This window comes from Maniola hyperantus, chromosome 22 (assembly GCF_902806685.2).
Source record: "Maniola hyperantus chromosome 22, iAphHyp1.2, whole genome shotgun sequence".
Classification (NCBI taxonomy): Eukaryota; Metazoa; Arthropoda; class Insecta; order Lepidoptera; family Nymphalidae; genus Maniola; species Maniola hyperantus.
In genome coordinates, this window is record NC_048557.2 from 7,504,873 (window position 1) to 7,526,124 (window position 21,252).

Below are 21,252 nucleotides of genomic sequence, written 5' to 3' on the forward strand. Positions count from 1 at the left end.
TTTTGCAAGTTGTGCAATTACTAGATTTAAAACTGCATGATTTCCCCGGATATTAAAATTAGTTAATTTGTAAACTTGTAATATCAAGCCATAGTGCTCTCAATCAAAGTGATTAACAACAAACTCTTGTGTTTTTTTTAATAAAAGTAAAACCAAGTACGATAAATGTATCCGAACGCATGGCACAGAGTTTGAAATCATAATATAAACCAAAGACAAAATGTACAGAAAATAATTATCTGTCCAGAAACTTATTTAATCTGTGCAGAAAACTCAATGCTGCCATTGAAATGCTACGTCAAACTTATTTGACGTTGACCTTGTTAAAAATTTTCTTTCTGACGTCTGAGTTCTGCTGTGATAAATTTGTAGTTTTTTATTTTGTGGCCGTGTGATGTGGATTTAGGTAATAGAAAAATCCTCTACATAATTGGTATTTTAGGATGTGTATAGCGTGCAGTGTAGTGGCCGTGTTGTTTCATTATCGTGAGCAATTTATGCATTAGTTTTAGTGTCATTGAATTATCACGATGCGTATCGGTTTTGTGTTATATTGGTGCGTATTTGGTCTTCACCTGTGTCGAGCGGACGATGGGGAGAGGACAGAGTCCAGAGAAGGTCGGAGGGCGCAATGGGGGCCAATGGTGCGAAGCGGCTCGTTCATGAGCGATTCGGCCGCTGCAGCCTCAAATGAACTCAGTAAGTATTCGTCGGTTAGTTTGTTGGCTCATGACACCTGTTGACGTCCCTCATAAAATCGCTTCCAAGCCAAAAAATATCACACGGAGTTTTAACAAAAAGTTTTAATTATTATTGCAAAGTATTGGCATAGGTTATAGCAATGACCTTAAAACATCTGTGCGCCTTAACTGGATATACGAGAAGCTGTCTGTCCCTGCTCCACAAATTGAGAATTTATTGGTTTACACAATACCTAAGGCCTTGTTAATACTATTTTTTACTATAAATCTAAAAAGCTGGAAGCATACAAAATTATTTTCATCCCTAAATAATTTAAGTAGGTGATAAAATAATTAAACTAAAAAAAGGAATTATTGAAAATTCAACCCGAAAGGGAGTGAAATAGTGGTTTGAAATTTGTGTAGTCCACGAGGTTGAAGTCGCGAGCATAAGTTTATTCAGATATAAATCCACTTTGTTATTTCTATCTTAGGCAGATGTTAATTATAGGCAAACATTAATAGCATAATAGCACATTTTTGTTAATGAGCATGCTCCAAAAATAGGAAACACATGTTACTCCAAACTCATGTACCTACATAGTTAGTGTGGGAATATCCTTTTATAGTCAAACCTTTATCTTTTATTTACTTTATACTAGACTAGCCTATGCGAGCAACTTTATCTATGTGGACAACACAAATTTCAAACCTCTATTTTACCTCCTTAGGGGTTAAATTTTAAAAAATCCTTACTTAGCAGATGTCCACGTTATATTTTAGCATTTCAACTATCGTGAGTGATTTCCATTATACATATCTCACACCTGACTTTACTCACGTGCTAAGTCGACGTTAGCCTGACTAGTTTGAACCCATCCGGGGTTCTTTTTCAAAGGGACTCAGTTTGCGGGTGGATGGACCCTGGATGGGTTTGAAATTGCCGGGCTAACATCAACTAAACACGTGAGTAAAGCCAGCTGTGAGATATGTATAATGTCTAGGTTATAATTTGCATGCCAAATTTCAGCCCAATCCGTCCAGTAGTTTGAGCTGTGCATTGATAAATCAATCAGTAAGTCAGTCAGTCAGCTTTTTCTTTTACATAGATGATGCTCATGATTTCATACTTGTGGCAAGAAAAAAAGCCTATTATATATATATGTATATTATAATATATACTCAACAGTCTACAGGTCTTTTACTATGTCTATGCAAAAAGTCGGGTCAATTTGTTGCTCTATTGCTGCACTACAATATTGTGATAATCACGATCACTTCTCAGTTCTGATTGGTCAACACTCAATTATTGGCTAAAGTATAGCTTTAACAATAAATCTTTAAATTCAGCCATTTACATCATCTTCATTGCAATAATCACAGTGTGATAAACTCAGTTTGGTTGTATATCCATAGTTAAACTCAAAGCTTAATTTATAATAGCATACTTTAATGTAGTGCTGTAGTTTATGTGAGTCATTATGATCTATGAAATATGTAACTTAAAAAAAAGTTAAAAAATTGAAGTGAGTACTATTAAAGTATTGGTTTTTTTTCCAATATTTGAAGGATTTTCCTTAAAAACATACATCCATAGTTAGTACCTACTTTATAGTACATAATTGAAACCTTGGATGAACTAAAAATAAAGAAGCATTGTTAAATAAATTGGATGTTTGTGACCTTATACAATCATGTGTAACTGTAGATAAACAAAGTGAAATACCTAACTCATCAGTTTCGTCTGTTAAGTTACTGTTTAAGAGTTAATACAAAAAGTTGTTTTAATGTTGTGATACTTTTTGGAGTTGCGACCCTATTACTAAGCCTCCTCTGTCCCTCTGTCTGTCCATCTGTCTGCGGATTATATTTTGAAAACTGTTATATGTACAGAGTTGAAATTTTCACAGAAGTGAAAGTTTCTATTGCCGCTATAAAAACAAATGATAAAAATTTAAACATGGCCAACATGAAAAAATTTGAGTGCTATTTCTTGTGTGATAGTACAAAACCCTTCATGTGGGAATCCAACTAGCACTTCTTCAATTTTTTCTTACTTACTAACGGCCGTAATTAATAAGCTATCTATCCACGATTTGCCCTACTAAGGATAGAGATTTGTGGTAGCTTGAATGGAGTTTATGCCAAATTTGTATCTTTAGTAGAGCAAATCGTGGATGGATAGCTTATTAATTTCGGCCGTAAGTCGTAACTTACAACTGTACATCAAAACAATTTGAATAAAACTGAATAAAGTATTTAATTCAATAATGCTTAAAATTGTATTTTTATTATACTTACTTTATTTATAGCTGTTTTGAGTTTGAGAGTCACAACATTAACTCTTATTGAAGAACAATATTTTTGTTTCCAAATTATGAATAGAACAGATTTTTCCTATTCGCTGTTGATAGTCAAGGTTGAATGCAGTCCTTGACTTGAGACTATTGTGTCTTGAACTGTTATTCAAATTATGTTGTTCTGTGTGTTTCTTTTTAAAATTAAAATAGTGAGAAACGTGCAATCAGGTCACCTGATGTTAAGTGATTACTGCCACGCATGAACATTTGCAGCACCAGAGAAACCGCCAATACGTTGCTGGCCTTTCAAGAATGTTTTGGTCCACTCCTTGAACAACTCTGTTATAAGGGAAGGGAGTTGATTCCACAGTTTGCATGTTCATGGAAAAAATAATCTAGCACAACTGGTGGTTAAGTGCACCAGGCACCCAGGTCCCAGGTGGTGAGGGTGAAATTGAGGGTGGTTGTTACCACAAAACCTTTTGAATCTGTTGCTGTCACTCTTACTGTCCATACTAATATTTTAAATGCAAAAGTGTGTCTGTCTGTCTGTCTGCTAGCTTTCATTCATCCCGGCCTAAGAATATAGGCCACTTTTGTCCCAGAAAATGAAAGAATTCCCACTGGATTTTCAAAAACCGAAACTTACGCCGACGAAATCGCAGGCATCATCTAATATGAAAGAAAAGGTAACAAGTAACAACACTAGAAAACCTATTTTAAACACTGTCTAGCTCGAAAAGACTTCTGAATAGTATGTACACTACATGCCTTGTTCATGTTTTGCTGTTACTTCTTAAATGGTTAAATAGGTACTTACCTAAACCATGCATCTCTTGTACCAGCCAAGCCTCAATAGCTCAACAATAGCAATTAGATGACAAACTAAAATCCAGAAGGTCATAGATACAAGTTACAACACAAACCCCACTAGTTGTAAATTGTAGAAATTCCTAGCATAAGTGCTGCAGGGCAAGATGAAATCAGACATTTAGTAAGTTTTCTATGGATATTACGAAATACCGGAAGAAGCCGAATACCACAGTTTTATTGATTACTCATTTCACTAAACAAAACTACTGAAATGGCAAAACACTAATGTACCCCATAGTGTTTATGTAAGCGCAAAGCCAGAAGCTCACGAAGGTCCTGTATAAAACGAGCCTACGAAGCCAAATAGGTGAAGCCGAATGAAAGGGCGGTGAAACGACTCTTCTGGCGTAGGGCGTGAAGGGCGTAGCCCATTAAAAAAAGTTACAACCTCTTAGGTTAAACGGGAGCTTTTTCCGGGATTTCATGAATTAGGAAATTTGCGAAATCACCGATTACGACATTTTCCTGTACAAATACTACATGTACAAAATTTATCATTTGAACTTATGCAAATTTTTAAACCATCTTTTGATGATTGGTTATGAAAAGATTTGCTTTCATGAAGATTTACTGTCATGTAGTTAAGACTAGCTGAAAAGCTTAATTTCCAACAAAATTATCATGAGTTTGTGGCGCGCTAAAAGAAATCTTCAAAGAAGAATTTTAAATTTTACAACCGCTTTCATATGCAGGAACAAACGACTATAAATTCTGCAAATTGTAATACTTTACTAGTAACTACGCAGTTATTTTCGAGACGAAAAATCCACCTCGTAGTTTGTCATTTAAAATCATTAGCCCTAGAGTTGCGTTAATGTGGAACTCATTTCAAGATCAAAACACGCAAATGCATCATAACTACCGGTATACGTTCACACAGACACATCCGATTATTTGCAGGAACTGTTTTTGTATGATTTGATTTAGTCGCAACAGTATTAACAATCCACGCGTTCACACAAGCATACGATTGCAGGATCCGGCAAAAAACGGACCCTGCTAGAGTTATCCGATTTAGTGGTAGATAACAGTATTTCCATACATATGTGTTCACACAAGCTCGGATCAAGAATGCCGCAAAAAACCAGAACCGGTAATTCGGACGGATGGCGGCCGCGGGCGGGGAGATCACCGGCGCCGATGATACCGGTAAACACTATCCTGTTTTGCAAGATCCGACAAAACTTGAGGCCCTGTGAACACTAGCACGTCGGCTAGTCTAGTCTAGATCTGAATCGTTAGAACACACTGTCTGGTTTTGCAGGATCCAACAAAACTTGACGCCCCGTGAACTAGTATGTCGACTAGTTATTAACAATAGACTTTAGATCTGAATCGTTTGAACCCATTATCCGGTTTTGCAGGATCCGATAAAAAGTAGTGCCGGCAAAACTTGACGTCCTGTGTACTAGTTGTACGTCGACTTGTCATAGATTACTGAATCGTTTCGAGTCGTGCCTCATTGCCTTTAAATTGATACCACTCAAAACAAATTGCTCGTAGTTATGAGAACATGCTCTCGAGACTCGAAGATGTATTGACTGAGGAATGTTACAATTAGATGCGACTTATACAGTTATACAGTAAGTTTCTTTAAAAAAACACTGAACTTGTACCTGCGCAGCAGACGATTTATCAATATATATTTGGTGAATAGAAGAGAAGCGCGACAGCGCAGCGGAAGTGGCTTAAGTATATTTTACACCCCTTCCGCTTTCTTTAATAATTTTTATAATATCCTCTACCCTAAGGTTGCCTGGAAGAGATCGCTATTTTAGCGATAAGGCCGCCTATTGTACATGCTATCATTGTTATATGTCTATTGTTTTGGTTTTGGTGTGCAATAAAGCATATTTTACTTTTACTTTACTTACTATAATAGGTTCCAACTTCGAAGCCTTGTAACTATTCACTTAGTTGTAACCTAGTACAAAGACTTGATAACCTAGTGGTTAGGACGTCCTCCTTCTAATCGGAGGTCGGGAGTTCGATCCCAGGCTCGCAAGTCTAACTTTTCGGAGTTATGGGCCTTATAAGTAGTTAAATATCACTTGTTTTAACGGTGAAGGAAAACATCATGAGGAAACCTACATCCCTGAGAGTTCTCCACAATGTTCTGAAAGGTGTGTGAAGTCTACCAATTCGCACATGGCCTTCACACTCTGAGAGGAGTCAGGAGACCCGTGCTGTGCCGTGAGCCGGCGATGGGTTGATGATGATGATGATGATGATGATAAAGATCTTGAGCCGGAGTTGGCACGCACGTCTTTTTTAACCGATTCCCATAAAGGAGTAGGTTCTCAATTCCGTGCGTTTTTGTTAGCGAAGCTTTAAGTTAGTAAGGAACATGAGCATGAATTGTCACGAGACCATGAGATACTATGAAGTTACTCCTCCCGCCCCTCATCTCTCATCCTCAGTTTGCCTCAAGTTAAATTGGCTGGCTTAAAGTGGCTGCTCAAACGAATGAAAGTTTTAGAAAAACATATAGAAAGAGACCAAATTAGAGACACGAGGTGCTCCAAATTATTTCAAATTGCATGCTGATATTATCACGTGTTAGAAATCCTCAAGATGTGTTCTAAAATAGTTTGTAGGAAACCGCGGTCTGCCATTGATCTTGAGTCTTGACGTTCGGTGACTCACGGCACCGTCTACCGAATCTCTGACGTTTTGAGATGTATGAAAACGTCTGTACACTTTGATAGCTTATCTGTTATCTCTATTTACCCCGTCTCAACTGGAGTTTGATAAGGAATAGCGCCGATTAGCTTCTTATCTGACTATAGATGTATGAGGATGTCATGAGTTTGGACTTCTATTTTTATCGATTACTTACTAGCAGTTGCCCGCGACTTCGTCCGCGTAAAATTTCTGGTTTCCCGCTGCAAAAGGCCTCACTTGCGTGTCACCTTGAGGTACAGAACCCAGAATACCTAAATGACGATTTTCACATTTCTAACTTCTTAAACATAGGACTTTCACATAGACTTCCAACCCCTATTTAACCCACTTAGGGATGGAGTTTCAAAAACATCCTTTCTTAGTGGATAACTAAGAATACACCTTCCAAATTTCATGTCTCTAGGACCAGCGGTTTAGGCTGTGCGTTGATTGTCAGTCAGTCAGTCAGGACTTTGAAATCTATATATATATATAAAAGGAAAAGGTGACTGACTGACTGACTGACTGAATGACTGACTGACTGACTGACTGATCTATCAACGCACAGCTCAAACTACTGGACGGATCGGGCTGAAATTTGGCATTCAGATTAGAGGTGTCAAATACAGGTTCATGTGTGTATCACAATATTATCACGTGTTACAGACAAATATTTAATAATTATTAACGTTACATTATTTTGTTACAAAAAAAAAAATTGCTTGAACCGTGAGGCGCAAGCAGAAAAATGGGTGCAATCGATTTTCGACCTTATTGACATACGTCAGAAAACAGCATTTTAGCAATCTATGAATAATACTGAGCAAGAATATGACAAAAAACAACTTTCTCATAACCGTCAATAAGGTCGAGATTTGCATGCACTGATTTCACCATGAGGCGCAAGCATATAAATGGGTGCAAGCGATTTCCGACCTTATTGACATAGGGAACAACATTTTAACAATCTATGAATGATACCTACTGAACAAGAATATGACAAAAAACAACTTTCTCATAACCGTCAATAAGGTCGAGAACTAGGGTATAGCTTGTATTTAACTCGATTGATTTAAATTTTAAATTTTACTCTTAATAGGTACCCAATCCATACCTTCGCGACAGATCGAAATGGCAATCGGGGAGGGAATGCCCCGCACACCCGCACGGCCCCTGTGCTAACCCAGTGCGGGCGAGCGAGGGTGACGTGCGGGTGTGCGGGGTGTCACCCCCGCCTCATACCCCGATTGGCATCTCAACCTGTCGCGGAATACAGTACCTAGTACCTACCTATGTATGTAAAAATAAAAACAAGTAGAACGATAAAGCTATGTCAAGTAGATACCTACAATACAATAGGTAGGTAAGTTTACCTAGTTACCTATAAAAAAATCTTTTTAGTAGGTAACTACTATATTTATTATCATACATTTCTACATATTTATTATCATACGAATTATAAAATGATGATGATGATTTCTAAAAAGAACAATACCACTTCACGTACCTAACCTATTACCTATAATACTTAAATGTATGATAATACCTACACTTTGAAAAACATTTTCTCATACGATTTATAAAATGACGCAAGTATTTCCAAAAAGAACAAATCTACTATAATAGGTATTATTAACGCGCGACACAAATCTATCACAACACAAAAATGTACCTAATCTACATTATTTTGCCTAATCTACATTACAATTATTCGCATTAAATATTTATCGACACTCAAGTTCACAAATAAATAAAACTGCATTCAAAATTTATTACGAAACAAACAAAATGATAAAAATACTAGCCGCATACTCGTATCATCACAGTCAACATGTAACAGGCCAATACGAAAATTCGATGTAATAATTATTCACCATCGAATCGCGACGATATTTGTATTCAGCTGTACCTACCTAATATATTTTATTCTAATATCGTCGCTCGGTCGCGCCGCGCGCGGCGTATCAAAGATCGAACGCCTGAGTTATTTTTTAGGAAGGATTTTCTCAAATTTTCACTACTTATTATATATTGTATTCAATTTTGTTTTAATCTAAAAACGAATATCTTGAATACATTTATATATTTAATAAATTTATTAGGTACATTATTTTTTGACACCTCTAATTCAGATAGCTATTATGACGTAGGCATCCGTTAAGAAAGGATTTTTGAAAATTCAACTCCTAAGGGGGTGAAATAGGGTTTTGAAATTGTGTAGTCCACGCGGACGAAGTCGCGAGCATAAGCTAGTTTATATATAAAGATATTTGGAATTAAAAGTGATACTATCGTTGCATCTTAGCTTTGCCATACCTTTTGTATATATCTTTATGTATCATCTTCTAAATATATAAAAAATAAAACTTTTGACTCACTAACTGACTCGTCAACGCCCAAGCCCAACCCTTGGATCTAAAAAGCTGACGCTCAGAGGTTCTCTTTACAAGGAATATTTTTCGAAATTCTTATGGGATAGGGAATAAAAAAGGATTTATATTTTTACCGAACGAAGCCGCGGCGCGTGAGGTAAGCATATGACATGACAAATTCAAAGATGTGGTCATTGCACTGTCAACCGAAACTGATATTTCGCGATGTATGAACAACATCTGTACACTTAGATATCTGTTGTCTTTATTCACTCTGTATCAACTGTGAGTTTGATAAAGAATAGTTAGCGCCCATATGCGTTTACTTAGTAAAATAAGTACCACTAAAACGTTATTGGAGTTTCTCGATGTTTACTTCTAAAAATTCTCAGTAGAAGCCCAGAGTTGGGAAGCTAGCGCTCTGAGCCCCGTGCCTCGGAGAGTATGTATAGCCGTCGGATTGCCGTCCTGCATTAGTGAGGGAATAAAGAGTGCACACTCACTCATGTTCGCAAACAAACGGTTCAAATTAAAAAAAATACGGTTATGTTTGGACTAAGTAAAAATAAACGTTCCTGAATTTTAAAAATACACAGAGAACTGAAATGTTGATAGTACGATCTTTTTATCTCATCAAGGTAAACAGGCCAGCCTGTTGATGTTTACCCTGAATTAACTGGAGTGCGATAACTAATAATAGGCGCTAAAGGGTTGGACACAAACACCGCGTGACGATAGGACGCGACAGAAAATAGTCCAACAAGTCTCTTGGACTTAAATCAGGTACATACTTTGCTTAGATCTGGGACAGTAAAACGAAAAGAAAATTTTTCTCGACATAATCTGTTTTGTTTTATTTGTGTCTTAGCTTGGTCAAAGTAGCGATCTCAATTCTCAGCCCTAGCAGTTATAATAATCCAAGGTGAGCGATACTTCTTCACTTCACTTCTTATTAACTTCATGACACTGTAGTAGCTCGTTGCATTGTGAATTTTAACCTCTTCATAATATTTCCATGTTTCAATATAGTTCAGGCATAAGCGCGCTTCAGTGTGACATTTCCACGTTTTTTAAACATAAAAATAACGAGCAAACGAACAGGCGGATCACCTGATGTTATAAGTAATTATCGCCGCCTATGAACTTTTGCAGTACCTGAGGAATGGCCAATGCGTTGCCAGCCTTTCAGGAATTTATTGGTCCGCCCCTTGAATAACCCCATGTTGTGTGACATCCTACCGTACAATTTCCACCGCGCGGTGTGTTTTGATAAAGCTTATTATACCTATTATAGTTATTCACACTCCGCCGCGCCGCGCCGTTGGACTTTTCCGTTACGAAGAATTGATTCGTGTTTGCTTAATTTGAGCTAATATTTGCTACCTACTTGTAAATATACTGGCACCCATTCTTGAAATATCTGGGGATTGTATTAAATGGCCAAGCCTTCGCGAAAATGCTCACCTTAAGAACATTAATTAAGCTACCTAACTCCAGTTATGAACGTAACCTCCTAGCATTTCTTTAAAAATCTGCTTGGGGAACCCAACTTTTAGAGGAGAATTGTTTTATATATGGCTTTACGTTGAAATAATAGGCTGATCTTTTTTTTATAAACTTCCTTTCCTGCGAAGACTGAGGTTTCGTCTACGTGGTTGACGAAGATGTGGAAATTCTAACTAGTAGTGCAAGGAAAATTCTAGTGCGTTCTTCGGATAATATCTCGGAGATTTCTGAAACACGCTAAAACGGTTTTAGAGCTTAAGAAACAACATTTCCCATTTAGTCATGCAGTCGTCTAAAAAGAATCGCACTCCTCTAGGAGGTAGGATATCGTATTACATTTTCCTACATACTAAAAATGGCTTGTGGTGGCTACAAGCCGATAATAATTTACTTGATTTAATTTATTCTCCGTAATGTGTGGAAGTATAGTGGAATTAGTAAATATATATTTCTGAGAATATAATTCTGAAAATACACTTTACGCTTTCACTTATTTTATCCTGAGCAGCTATAGTACCAGTTAGTACTGAGTGGGACAGAGTAACAATATGACAATAATAGACGATAACGCATTATTTGTCCGCGATACGGGCGACGGACGTTGGCGTTTCCAAGAATCGGATGTTAGTGATCAGTTAATTCAGGAACTATACATTTTGCTAGATGTAATTATAGTTATGGCACACATTTGAATAAAAAGAAAAGTCCTGACTCACTCACTGATTGACTCAACAACACCCAGCTCAAAGCCAAACTCTTGGACTAAGAAAGGTAAAATTTTGCGCAGAGGTTCCCTTTATAATGTAGGCAAGAAATAATACTGGATTTTTCGAAATTTCCACGAGAGGTAGCCACTAGTGGTAATAACTGAGAAGTGTGTCTTCCTTCACATGTGGTGGTGACGCTCATTAGGGAAGGCCTATGTCCAACAGTGGACGTCGACACGCTGATGATGACGATGATGTGTCTCTTTTGACTATTCTCTTTTGTCTCTTGTAACTAGTTTCAAAATAAAACTAAAATGGCAGTTCTCAATCCCTTTCATATTGCTCCATGCGGAAAAGGATAGCGCTAGACTTAAAAACTGTCAATTTAATTTAGAGATTTTGTACAACATAATTAGCCACGACATACTTATTTAATGTAGATAATCTCAAGAACCTCGTAAAAATAACATCATCCGGCTATTTATAGGTACCTAAGTAACTATCTATAGTCTATACTGACACGTAATCAATGTCAATACTAATCACTTTCAGCAAATGGCCGATTGTGCCACCACCTTGAGTTTGATCAATCGCTTGCACCATATTGTTGTTGAACACTGATATACGTCACCCAAGATAGAGGGCAAAGACACGTGTAAAAAAATGTTCAGAGTCAAAACTTGAAAATATTATATCGAATCGATTTTTACAAGTTCTTAAAAGCATTCATTCTGTTAACATTTTTCTTAGTAGTGAGAATTTAACACAATAACTACAGTTTTAATTTTTTAAATGATTAAATTAGTGCTCGTTATGGCGGTAGTTATCAATTTGCGACGCGCGCATTATTAATTAATCATGATAATTAATGTCACTGATTATGTTCGTTTAAAATATATTAACATTGAAAATGAAGACGTAATTTTTTGCATATTTTATTAAGTACCTAAGTATATCAGGTATTTTATTTTATTTATTTTATTTATATCAGGTCACTATTTTGGTAGATTTATTAGTCGTGTACCTATTATTTTTCTAGTACATAGTATCTAGGTACATGGGTTGGTTGAACCATCAAAATAATTAAATTAAATAAGTTCAAAATTGACACTGGAGTGACCCAAAAGGCATTTTTCTTGACTATGGAGGCTCCAAATATACCCACTGCGGTGGTTCCCTTCGACGGCTTTTATCTCTTATAAAAGAGAGAAATTAGATATAAACAGGTTAGAGTTAAAGCAATGGAAAGAGATGTGTTTATTCAATGTTAGGCTGCAGCGCTGTGCGAGCTGAATCTTACTTTGTCGTCTCATGATAGTTGTTGACATTTAAATACGTCTTTGCGGAGTGAGCCTTTATACATAAATGTTACTATTAAGTATTACGTGCCTAAACCAAAAAAAAAATCCTGGGCGTACTTTATCTCTGAGCAGTTAAATAGTTTTTTCCACTCTTACGTTCACGATGTATAGCAAGGCTTACAAATAGCCTTATCGGAAAAGATAGACCTGCCCAGAGGCCCGTCACCTTTTTATTATTTGGCGTACTATGTACCTATCTACTAGCCCATTTTGTGAGTTATGTGATGCAGTTCATAAGTAATAAATTTTTGTCTTCCGCGCTGTCCGCGGACTGTTGTCCGTAGTAATAAGTAAATTGAGTTACGCTGATTTTTTGTCAAACTTTATGTCCCTAGTGTGTTTGAGCTAATAGGACTACATAAGGCTAACAGCGGTTAAATGCACTCATCCGATCTGAGTCCGTGAAAATACGTTCCTTTTTTTTGTATGGTAGCTTATGACATATGTCGTGACATATGTTTTATATCCGTATTTTCACGGATTCGGATCGGATGAGTGCATGATCGCTGTAAGGATAAAAGTTAACTAGATGGCATCTTAGTATTTGTATATCAATGTAGTGGAAGTATAAAAGGCGTGGATGATTTGTCATAAACGTAAACATCGGAGCTTGGCACGCGGCTGGCGATCCGATTGTTCCTATGGCTAAATTGGTAACTACGTGCGCGTAATGCTGCATAAGATGAATGCTCTATTGCCTCTCTCGCGCCGGTAGCGATTGTCACGTGAAGATTACGATATTCGACGAGAACAAGCGGTTAGAGTAATTTAAGGATAACCAAGATAGGCATATTAGAGCTAAAGAACCTATAGATTTTAGATTACGTACGCGTAATGCTACATAAGATGAATGCTCTATTGTCTCTCCTCTCGCGCCGGTAGCGATTGTCACGTGAAGATTACGATATTGGGCGAGAACAAGTGGTTAGTGCGCATGAATGGTTTAAGGATAACCAAGACAGACATATTAGAGCTGAAGAACCTATAGATTTTAGATTACATACGCGTAATGCTACATAAGATGAATGCTCTATTGTCTCTCCTCTCGCGCCGGTAGCGATTGTCACGTGAAGATTACGATATTGGGCGAGAACAAGTGGTTAGTGCGCATGAATGGTTTAAGGATAACCAAGACAGGCATATTAAAGCTGAAGAACCTATAGATTTTAGATTACGTACGCGTAATGCTACATAAGATGAATGCTCTATTGTCTCTCATCTTGCGCCGGTAGCGATTGTCACTTGAAGATTACGATATTGGGCGAGAACAAGTGGTTAGTGCGCATGAATGGTTTAAGGATAACCAAGACAGGCATATTAGAGCTGAAGAACCTATAGATTTTAGATTACGTACGCATAATGCTACATAAGATGAATGCTCTATTGTCTCTCCTCTCGCGCCGGTAGCGATTGTCACGTGAAGATTACGATATTGGGCGAGAACAAGTGGTTAGTGCGCATGAATGGTTTAAGGATAACCAAGACAGGCATATTAGAGCTGAAGAACGTATAGGTTTTAGACTATGTACGCGTAATGCTACATAAGATAAACGCTATATTGTCTCTCCTCCTGCGCCGGTAGCGATTGTCACGTCAGGATTACGATATTGGACGAGAACAAGCGGTCAGTGCGCATGAATGATTTAAGGATAACCAAGATTTATAAGCGTATTAGAGCTGAAGAACCTATGTATGTGAAGGTAGACAGATGGTATATTGGAAGTGGACAGGATAGTAGGACAAAATCGTACAAGTCACAGTCAGTAACGGATACGTATGAATCTGACTAAGATTTTTAAAGTTAAATTTGATCCAACATTAATAATTTCTGTCATGCAACTCATATTGCTTTTGTTGACAATCAAGGTTTAACCGAAACGTTACTAGTAAAGCTGGGGTCAGCTAGTAAAGATGAAAGTAATAGATGGCATTATTGTATTCATTGAGTGTACAGTTCTTGCATTTCACGAGGGCGAGTGGCTCATGCTTGTGTTTAATTTTTTTTTTTTTTGTAAACGACGTAACCACGAGTAAAGTTCACTCGCTGTCGTGAATTGCAAGAACTGTAATAAGATTTGTATCCACTGTAGGAAGAGACAGCAGAGGTAAACCAAAATGTCTTTTAGGCTTTTGCTTACAGCTCTTAGAGTTTATTTTAAAAACGGCAATGATGGACAGACCGACTGGACGAAACAAGAAAAGTTTCTTGTCTCAAGCCTCTAACTACGGAAACCTAAATTATTCAATAGTTACAAAATCTTTTATACTTTTGCAGACGGTGCGTAGCTGGGCGGGTCGTCGCGTTGCATATAAATTGATGATAATGGCTATTGTTAATTGAACTATTATTGTGTTATGTGTTATTATTGAGTAGTTAAGAATTAAGACGGAAACAAACTATCGGACGTGTCCGTAAGCCGCCGCTGACAGCTAGCCGCGACATATAGGTGTGCACAGTCGCTTGGGACGCGGCTAGTCGACTCATCCGAGTGTTTTCGGCTGACAAAAACATCCAGAGGGCCAGAATACGGTATTTGACAATTTTTTTAGTTTGATCGATAATTTAAAATGGTTATTACACTTTAAACCACCAAAGGACGTGGATTTTACGTATTTTGGAAGACCCACGAAATAATTTATTTTTGATGTAGTCAAATACCCAATTCTATCGGACGTCCGAGTGCTCAAGGACTGTCTAAGATTACGTCAGCTACTGTTCGATAGTTTGTTTCCGCATTAACATTGTAGACATACGACAAAAGTTATGTTACAAAGTTTTCGACACACAGCTATAACACAGTTTTATAGATCGTAAAACCGTGGCTATAACTAATAATTGATCTCAATTGAGAAGTTAAATGGAAGGATCGTACGTTTCGATGTCGGTTTCTGTGATCATACTTTTTAATTCATTCGGTCTTGTCAATTGCTTTTGTCATGGGTTCATTACAAAAGCAGATTCATCATCAACACACCGCTAGACCAGTGGCGGATTTGCAGTCTTGGCCGCCCTAGGCTCCAGGATTTCGTAAGTATCAGCGACTCCCTGCGACTCGTCTGATGTCGTCCGTCCACCTAGTTGGGGGTCTTCCAACGCTGCGTCTTGCGGTGTGAGGTCGCCACTCCAGCACCCTGAGACCCCAACGTCTATCGGTTTTACGAACTATGTGCCCTGCCCATTGCTACTTCAGCTTCGCAACCCAGCAACTTTCGATGCTCTTGTGCCGTCCGTGCGTTCAATTTGAATTAAGTGTTTTTTTAAAATTAAGTATTTACCTAGCCATTGTACATCTGCTCTATCTACCGCGACAATTTCTGTAATTAATCGAGCACGTGCAGCCAACTTGTTAGTTGTTATTATAATTGTACATTCCATTGTAATCTATTATTACATGTCGCAATAGATTCTCCCTTCGGCAGTCAGTTAGTTATAATACGTTATTTATTGTTTTACTTTTATATTCGATATGAGAATTTAATTCAAGGGAAAAGAAATATGCAAGAAAAACCGTCACGTCTTGCTTGTGGGAAGAGGTCTTGTACTAATATTATTATTGTGCGAAAGTCATGTGAATACGTAGTTGTTATGTGGAAGTTCTGTACAGTGATAAATAAAACCTATTGAAAACTATATTTTATAATTTTTGTAGTGTTCTTCAAGGGAATCTATCTTCTATAATATAAAAATGAATCACTAATTGTGTTGCTCATCGCAAATCTCGAGAACCGCTGAACCGATTTCCCGAATTCTTTTTTATAATATTCCTTGAAGTACGAGGATGGTTCTTACGGAGAGAAAAAATTAATTCAACCTCCCCCTCAATTTTCTAAACTCCACCCGAGCGAAGCCGTGGCGTGTCAGCTAGTAATATACATAAAAATGAATCGCTGAATGTGTTGCTAAGTGCAAATCTCGAGAATAGCTGAACTGATTTCGCTAATTCTTTTTTTATAATATTCCTTGAAGTACGAAGACGGTTCTTACGGAGAGAAAAATTTAAAGTATTAAAATAATAATAAAAGAATCGACTTTTAGGCGGTACGAAGTTCGCCGGGTTCGGAACGGCAGGATTCGAACCCTCATCTCCTTGGATCGCGTCCGACGCTCTGACCGCTAAGCTACATAATATCATAAATTTCGTCAATGGCAGCAAGCGAACCGTACCGTCGGGCGCGATCCCAGAAGACGCAGGTTCAAATCCTGCCGGTCCACAATTTTTGATATGTATTTAAAACTATTGAAAACTCTTTGTATCCATAATTATGAACTAGTTACCTCCTTTAGTTTGTCTGCAAAGACAGACTCAAGGACCGTGCCACCAGACGAGTGACGACGCGACGTACAGGTGATTCTGCTCCATAGCTAATATGGAAAGTCACCCTTAGTAAATGGAACTCGATCCAGAAAAGTCTGACTGATTACTGAACCATAGTATAGATCCGAGATTCCACATTACATTCATTAGTAACCATCTAATAAGTAGCCACTTAATTATCTTGTTTGCTTGAACTTTAAGTTAGTAGAAACCTAAGTACTTCCAAAAACTTTTTGTATGACCACTAAACCCATTGTTCGTATACTGTGTCTAATTTTGGACAAATAATATCACTTACCTACTCTGTTAGGTACTATAGTGTTGCAATCCTGTACCATTTTTGGTCACGTCCGCTTTAAGAAATTCAGCGTTACAACATCATAAAGGATTGTTCACACAATATTGACTACGGACTATAATATAATGTGTTCCGTAGTGTGAAATGAGGTTTATGATTACTTAGTAACAAAGTTTATTGATCCAGTTTCCTTGTCCTATCCAAAACTAGAACAAATTATGGCAGAAAACCCCTTACTTATGAAGGAGATAGACTATACATATAATAAAATACCTGCACACAAAAAAAATGTACATTTTTTTTGTTTTTAAAAAGAATATTAGCCATGTTAAATGACTAATATTCCCCTTTCCTCTCCAACTAAGCATCAAGCTTGTGCTATGAGTAGGTACGACAATAGTGCAACGGGCGGGGTTTGAACCGTCGACCTTTTGGTTTTTAAGTCCACTCCTTTACCTGTTGAACTATTGAGGCTCATTCAATGCATTTCATACCGAATTAGCTGCTCACATTCGAATCACTTCGGCCAATGCATTGAATGAGTACTTAATCAAATGGCGAATATCATAAATAATTTCATTGTTAGAATTAAGTTCTCATGTAAGTGACTTTTTTGTTTTTCATGAGAATGAAATGTCTTTAAACCTAAACCTAAACCTATTAATTATCAAACTTAAGTAGGTAGGTACATAATTGGATATAACTACACGTACCTACTGAGTCACAATAGTATCGATTTACCCGAATCTTTGTCACAATGAAATTGAGTAAATGTTTATTCCATGTAGAACAACTTGTGCCACTTATGATTAATTATGCGGTGTCCTGCGTGAGCGACGAATACTGCGCGACGCGACGACGACTCTGCGAACGCGACGAACGCAATCAACTCAACGGCATACCGTGCTTGCGGCCTATATGGCTGCGGCGAGACGCAGACTGCCATAATATACGCATTACGCCGCGTCGTCGTGTCGCGTCGCGTCGCGTCGTATTCGTCGCTCACGCAGGACACCGCGTTAAGTAATTGTTGAAACCGCGACCGGTCCGGAGAGAAGATCTAATAAGATCTATAAAAGATTACGAACTTTAGTACTAATACTTGCAGCTTCTACAAACCGAATTTATTCACATATTTTGTACATTACAAAGATCGTCCAGTCTGTCAGTATGTCACGGTATTGGATTAATCAAGTATAAATTAATAATTAACTAGTAAAACATTTTTGGAAGTGGGTTCACAGAAGGGCAGGAATGATCTTCAAAATCGAATAGATAAACCGTTTTCTCTTTTCGTACCTAACTTCCCTATAGCTAACGTACAAAAAAATCATTATAATTTTGTTAGATTCCTCCAACTTCAATGGATCATTCAGTTGTAAACAAACGAAAACTGCTTGATGCAGTCATTGTGTTATTATTAGGACCGGCACAAAATTTAAAATAACTCAAAATTCTCTCTGGAGAATTGTTTTGTTTACGAAAAATTTGAGCAGGATTACTCGTAACTTTAAAACTAATTTTTAGGGTTCCGTACCCCAAAAGGTAAAACGGAACCCTTATAGGATCACTTTGTTGTCTGTCTCTGTCTGTCTGTCTGTCAAGAAACCTACAGGGTACTTCCCGTTGACCTAGAATCGTGAAATTTGGCAGGTAGGTAGATCTTATAGCTGACATTTGGGGAAAAATCTGAAAACCGTGAATTTAGGGTTAGATCACACAAAAAAAATTAATTTGTGGTCATGAACTAATAATTAGTATTTTCAACTTTCGAAGTGAGTGACTATATCAAGTGGGGTATCATATGAAAGGTCTTCACTTGTACATTCTAAAACAGATTTTTATTTATTTTTATGCATCATAGTTTTCGAATTATCGTGCAAAATGTCAAAAAAATACGACTGTAGTACGGAACCCTCATTGCGCGAGCCTGACTCGCACTTGGCCGGTTTTTTTTCAATGTTTTATATATCAACTAGCTTATGCTCGCGACTTCGTCCGCGTGGACTTCACAAATTTCAAACCCCTATTTCACCCCCTTAGGGGTTGAATTTTCAAAAATCCTTTCTTAGCGGATGCCTACGTCATAATAGCTATCTGCATGCCAAATTTCAGCCCGATCCGTCCAGTAGTTTGAGCTGTGCGTTGATAGATCAGTCAGTCAGTCAGTCAGTCAGTCAGTCAGTCACCCTTTCCTTTTATATATTTAGATGAACCTAGATAATGGTTAGACAAACGGATATAATACAAGACTGACAGACGGACAAGTGCAAATTCACTCAAATACACTCTTGAATCATTATTTGCTTGTCTCAGTGGGCGGTAAACTACGAAGATAAATAAATAAACGCGACCCCTGCTATGACTGATATCTCTTATCTCACAGAATGCAATTTATGGCACTTTATTAACTAATAAACAATGATAAGACATGTTTCATTTTCGCTGTCTTATCTACATACAGCTAACGAGTTACTGAATAAAATTATGTTTTTATTAGTTGATGCCCACGACTTCGTCCGCATGGATTTAGGTTTTTAAAATGCTGTGGAAACAGTGATTTTCCAGGATAAAAAGAAGCCTATGTAGTGTACGAATACGGATACAATCTGTCTTTGTACTTTCATCAAAATTATAAGACAGGTAAGAGACAGACAGGCACACTTTCGCATTTATAATATTAGTAAATAGGGATTACTGTATACTAGCTGACGACTTCGTACGCGTGGATTTAGGTTTTTAAAACCCCGTAGGAACTCTTTGATTTCCCGAGATAAAAAGTAACCTTTGTAACCTTTGTCACTCTCCAGGTCTTACTACTAACGATACCTACGTGATTGAAGGACAAACCAACAAAAAAAAACAAATTCGCATTTATAATAATATGGGTAGTGATTTTGTCATAGTCTGGTTATTTTCCTAAATCACTTATCACAAACTTTCGATCAGGAAAGTGTTTAATTTTCTATACTCATCACTTGCCGTTTTATGACTTTGGGATTTGGCACAAGGAAGTTTGAAATGGAAGTTCCACAAAATTCTTATCCTTGACAGACTTTTCCTTGTCGCGATAAACGACTTGTAGGGTAGAATAATAAGTACCACACTTTGAATAACTTTGAAGGCATTCCTTGTATGTTTACCTTGTGTAATGTTTTTGGTTTTCTCTAGTAACTAAATTAAGTAGTAGGAACAGAAATACTATATCAAACAAAAATCGCCGTCTATGACGCTATAACTAAATTTAAATCTTATGAATATTGGTATTTATACAAACCTTTGAGCATTTCGGCAATCAAAGTGTATGAATTTGTTAGTGATTCTCTCAAATTGTTGTAGTTTTAGGTTTAACTATGTATTTTGATTTTAATTTAATTTGTAACGATAGGGCAGGAATATAATATGTCACATAAGTACGAATATATGAATATTTTAAGAGATATTAGATATCTTTGAAGTATTTAGGTACACTTAGAGATATTTATGCTTTTGAGTATTATTTTTCAACAATAAGTTTGACTTAGGATGAGATCTATAGAGCGTACTTTGACTTTGCTCAGACTTCAGATAGAGATAAAACGAGACAGATTTATGAGGCAATTGTTTTCCATATCACAGAATTCTGTGGGAAAAATCGCGCTTGATATATCGCGGACTTACCCTTAGTTTTTTGTAATATTCAAGTACCTATGTGAAGTATTAAGTTCTCAAAACCTCTTTTTCTTCTTTCCAGTATTACTAGAGGCGTGCAAGAATGACGCCTCGTGTCTTCAAGATCACGCGGGGCTCGAAGCGATCACCCAATTACATCGGCAGCTTGATGACGACGCGAATGGCAATGTTGACCTCAGCGAGAGTGATGATGTAAGTTCGGTTTCATCATCGTCATCATGATTATCATCATCATCATATCAGCCTGTGGAGTGCCGACGTCCACTCTTAGGCACAGGTGATTTTTTAACCGACTTCAAAAAAAGGAGGAGGTTCTCAATTCGTCGGAATCTTTTTTTTTTATTTTTTTTTTATTTTTTATGTATGTTCCCCGATTACTCAAAAACGCCTGGACCGATTTTGAAAATTCTTTTTTTGTTTGAAAGGGTATACTTCAAAGTTGGTCCCATTTCAATTTGGTGAAGATCTGATGAACATCTTCGAAGATAGATACTGGAACTCCT

General features: G+C 37.3%; 1 protein-coding gene across 2 annotated transcripts in view; it reads left to right on the plus strand.

The window, feature by feature from the left end:
• The first annotated feature begins 299 nt into the window (after positions 1-299).
• Positions 300-21,252, plus strand: part of Stim (stromal interaction molecule) — a 51,999-nt gene continuing 31,046 nt past the window's right edge. For both annotated transcript variants that reach the window (XM_069506214.1, XM_034980773.2), the window contains exons 1-2: positions 300-699; positions 20,811-20,941. In XM_069506214.1, coding sequence (XP_069362315.1) covers positions 531-699; positions 20,811-20,941 — 300 coding nt within the window. In that variant the 5' untranslated portion in view covers positions 300-530. The remainder of the gene's footprint in view (positions 700-20,810; positions 20,942-21,252) is intronic.